Genomic DNA, 4,107 nt, shown 5'->3' on the forward strand with positions numbered 1-4,107 from the left:
ATCCAACGGTTCATAACTCAACTCCCTTATAAAACAAAATTGTCCGTCTTCGCCGCCAGAAATCATCCTAAGGCAGCAGGCCGTCCCCAAACAACCCCAAATCATCACCGCACAATCTCCTTTTCCTCCTCATTCCAATCCCCAACCCATTCCTTTTAAAAATCCCTACAATTCCATGGATTTTAGATCTAAGAAGTCACAAAAACCTAAATCCACCCCCATTTCGCGTTTTTCCTAAATTTCGGCCTACCCGAGGTTCAAACCAACGCTAATTAAATACTCTTGTTAAGAGTTATTAATTAAAGTCAGTTTTGACTTATTCAATGCTACCAGAATCCGACCAGCACCATGGAAGCCCCATAATATTGATTTCTTTTGACGATATATGGTGGACACCGTCACGTATAGCATTTGATATGCCTAGAGTGTAGGCTAATGCTCATGTAACGATGTCGGCTGTTAGCCTGATGTCATTTTTCGGGCAGCCTTGTCTTCTATTGGTAATCCTTTGCTTCTCCTTTTCATTCCCCGAATTAGTGATTTTTTATTTGATTGTTGCTTAATTCTCAGTTCTTGTTTGGCAGCATGCTTAGGCCAATCGTTAATTATTTTAATTGGCTAATTAGTTATTTGCTGAATCTGAAGTTTGGATAGTTTGTTGTTGTGGTTTGAAATTGCATAGTTATTTAATTAACACGATAAGTAGCTGGTAATTCATGATTAGTTGTGTTTGTTAGCTTTTTGTTAGTTTAAACTTTGTTAATTTCTATTTACTGCTATTAAAAGAAAGGAGGCAGTAATTTTAAGTAAAAGAAAAGGTTAAAAGAGTGGTATTAATTGGGACTTTAGAGGGGTTGATTAGGAAATAATTTTGAAGGAATCTTGGTGTTACTTGTTTTAGGAAGCTTCTAGAAATAAAAAAAGGGACCTAATAGCAATAAATTGATAAAGAAAAGGGGGAGATCGTGGAATTTGGGGCATGAAAGGGGAAATACATAAAAGAAAAGGGGATGTAAAATAAGAAAAGAATAATTGAAAAAGGATAGCTGTCCAAATCGGTTAAAAATATGGCTTTTTTCCTATTTTTTAGGGTTGACAGATTCCCTGATTATTCTCTTATCGTTTTTGCATATAGCACACACTCATATTCTATATAAGACACTACATATTCCCCCACTCCGGCTACACAGAATTCACTGCATTTTCAGAGATTCCCTTTTACTCATCTTCATTCTCATTTTTCAGCAGATAATAAAATTTCTAGAATTCCAGCTTTTAAATTTCAGAAAAACATCAAAAAAACGTTCTCAATTTGTTTCTTTTTCTGCTACATGGCTTCATGTCTTCTAGGTCCAGAAGTGGAGTTTTGTCTTCATTTTGTTGTTCGTTGCTGCTTCATCAAGTTGTAGCTGTTTCTTCTCCAAAGTCAGAGATTTATATTTTTTTGTCTATTTTGCTGTAAGCCAGGTATCATTCTTGACAAAATGACATAAATTTCAATTCTGGTTTGAACTATGGAATTGTTGTTTTCACTGTTTAGTTTCAGTGCTGTGAATATGTTTGATATTCATCCCAAGTTGTGTCTAGTTTAATTGTTGTTTAGTAATGTGGGTATTTTTTGAGTTATAAATTAAATTTACTACATATATCATGTTAGAGGATGGTAAAAAGATCTATTTGCTCATGGTTAATCAACTGAATTGATTCAGGATATGAGTTATGGCTGAGAAATTTGTGGAAGCAGAAGGAGGAATTTGAGTGTGATGCTTCAAACGTCTATAGTACATTTATTAGGCTGTTATGATTGTTTAATTGGAAATTCATGTGTAATAATTCATTCTCTCTATATTTATTTCAGCTGAATACGTATGAGTTTGAATCGCAACCTTTATTGTATATCTGAACGAGCATGCAACCATTTTTCCCTTTGTGTTGAATTTAGAAGTATGAATGTTAGTTAAATCTGTAGCAAAAGGCCAGTCCAATTTGTCCGTTAAAGCTGGTTTAGTGAGGGATGTGGTCGAAAAAGCAATGATATTTCTCGTATGATAAATTCATCAGTTTTCAAGTAGTAAATTAAAAAGAAAGGATTCACGAAATAAAGTTTGTAGATGTAGCACAGGTTTTCACTGATAAGATGCTTTCCTATACTTGTCACTCTTAGATTAGTTCCAGATTCTCATTATTATTTGTATGATTTCATGATTTGTGATGATATCAACAATGATTATTATTATGAAGATGACCAATGGTGTAAAAGCTTGAAATGGGTTTAGTAGTGCAATAGACAAATCTTAAATGCATAATGATTCATGTTTATAATCGAATGTCAACATTGACAATATTTTCATGTTTGCCTTTTTGATAATCACGAGTGTAATAACATTAGAGTCAAATAAGCTATATGAATAGTTTGAGGCGCGGAAATGGTTAGGCCTTTAATATTGTCGCTTGAGCACCAAATAAGTTCATATGAAAGGAAAGCTACGTTGAATATGCTAAGGTTATATGTACCAAAGGGGACATAGGTGGCGCAAGGGCCGGCAATTTCACCAAGGCTGACTGTGCCCGTGGTTATCAATCCCGCACCACAGAGTCCCATGAAAGATCCTACTACAGTCCCGTAGAACTACAACAGAACTGTGGTTACTTACAAGGGGAAAGAAATTATGGGGGAAGTGAATGAGATGATTTGGTCTGGGAGGTACTATACCCCGAATGAGCTAAGTAAGTCCAAACAGAACAGAGACAAACAAATGCCACCCAAGAAGCTCGTGAGCAACTAAGAGGCGGAGGAGTTCTTTAAGAAGATGAAAACTTTAGAATACTCGATAGTCGACCAACTCCGGAAGACACCCTCCCAGGTTTCACTCCTATCTCTATTGCTGAGTTTAGATGAACACCAAAAAGTGCTCCTCAAAACATTGAATGAAGCGTATGTCCCGGTAGAATCTACTGTCGAAAAATTGGAAAGGATGGCCGAAAGATATTTTGAGGTCAACAAGATCTCATTCAACCACGATGATTTGCCCGCAGAGGGAGCTGCCCACAACAAATCCCTCCACTTGACTATCAAATGTGAGGACTATTATGTGAAAAGGGTGATGCTAGATGGGGGTTCTGGAGTAGATATTTGTCCTCTCTCTACGCTCCGGAGAATGGAAATTGGAACAGAAAGAATTCGGGCCAACAATGTCTACGTGCAAGCTTTTGATGGGGTCAAGCAAGGCACAATAGGAGAAATTGATCAAATCTTAACTATTGGCCCCGTGGACTTTGAGGTGACTTTCCAAGTCTTGGACATGGAAACCTTGTACAATTCTCTCCTAGGTAGACCATGGATTCATGCTGCCAGAGCCTTTCCTTCCACTCTTCACCAAATGGTCAAGTTTGAGTATGATAATCAAGAGATCGTTGTCGGTGGAGAAGATGAGCAATCCATCTACCGGGATGCTTAAGTCCCGTGTATTGAAGCTAGGGAAGGTAGTGAGCATATTGTGTATCAAGGTTTAGAAATTGTGGTTGCTGACCAATTTGAACAAAGGGCCACTACCTCAACCTTGCTTGTCTAATGCTTAAATCATGGTCACCACCCAAATGACTAGAAATGGGTACAAGTCCGGAAAGGGACTCGGAGTATCTCTGCAGGGCATTACTGAGTCCATTTCCCCAATCGTCAATAAGAAGTTTTTTGGGTTGGATTTGGGAGCTACAAAGGCCGACAGAACATGGGCTAACAAACGAAAAGAAAACGGGTGGGTCCTATCCCAGCCTATTCCACATCTTGCCCGATCATTTGTCAAACAAAGTATGTGGAGGAAGAAGAAGAGGCCTTCACGGCTGAAGAAATCGATGATATCTGCGGAGCCTTGAAACAAATGATATATGAATCTCACATGGTCCAGCCAAGGGAAGGCACGGGCCATGCCGAGATGCAGTATATAGAACCGGATTTCAAGCTCCAAAACTGGGAGGCTACCGCATTCCCTGTCAGGCGGGAGTCCTGGTAGTTCAGTTTTGCCATCTTTTCTGCATTACAAGTTATTTTATGGTGTAACTCGAATGTTTTACTCTATTATCTTTTAATTCTGATGTAAACTCTCATAT

The 4,107-nt window shown here is 38.1% G+C and overlaps 1 protein-coding gene across 1 annotated transcript; it reads left to right on the plus strand.

The window, feature by feature from the left end:
- The first annotated feature begins 2,975 nt into the window (after positions 1 to 2,975).
- Positions 2,976 to 3,458, plus strand: LOC142164001 (uncharacterized). Its single transcript, XM_075221163.1, has one exon. The coding sequence runs from the start codon at positions 2,976 to 2,978 to the stop codon at positions 3,456 to 3,458; it is 483 nt and encodes a 160-aa protein (XP_075077264.1).
- The last annotated feature ends 649 nt before the right edge of the window (positions 3,459 to 4,107 follow it).

The sequence above is a fragment of the Nicotiana tabacum genome, chromosome 9, assembly GCF_000715075.1.
Source record: "Nicotiana tabacum cultivar K326 chromosome 9, ASM71507v2, whole genome shotgun sequence".
NCBI lineage: Eukaryota > Viridiplantae > Streptophyta > Magnoliopsida > Solanales > Solanaceae > Nicotiana > Nicotiana tabacum.

Bases quoted from the DNA above. Each gene is read 5' to 3' on its own strand.
- LOC142164001 (XM_075221163.1), top strand. From the start codon at position 2,976: ATGGCCGAAAGATATTTTGAGGTCAACAAGATCTCATTCAACCACGAT.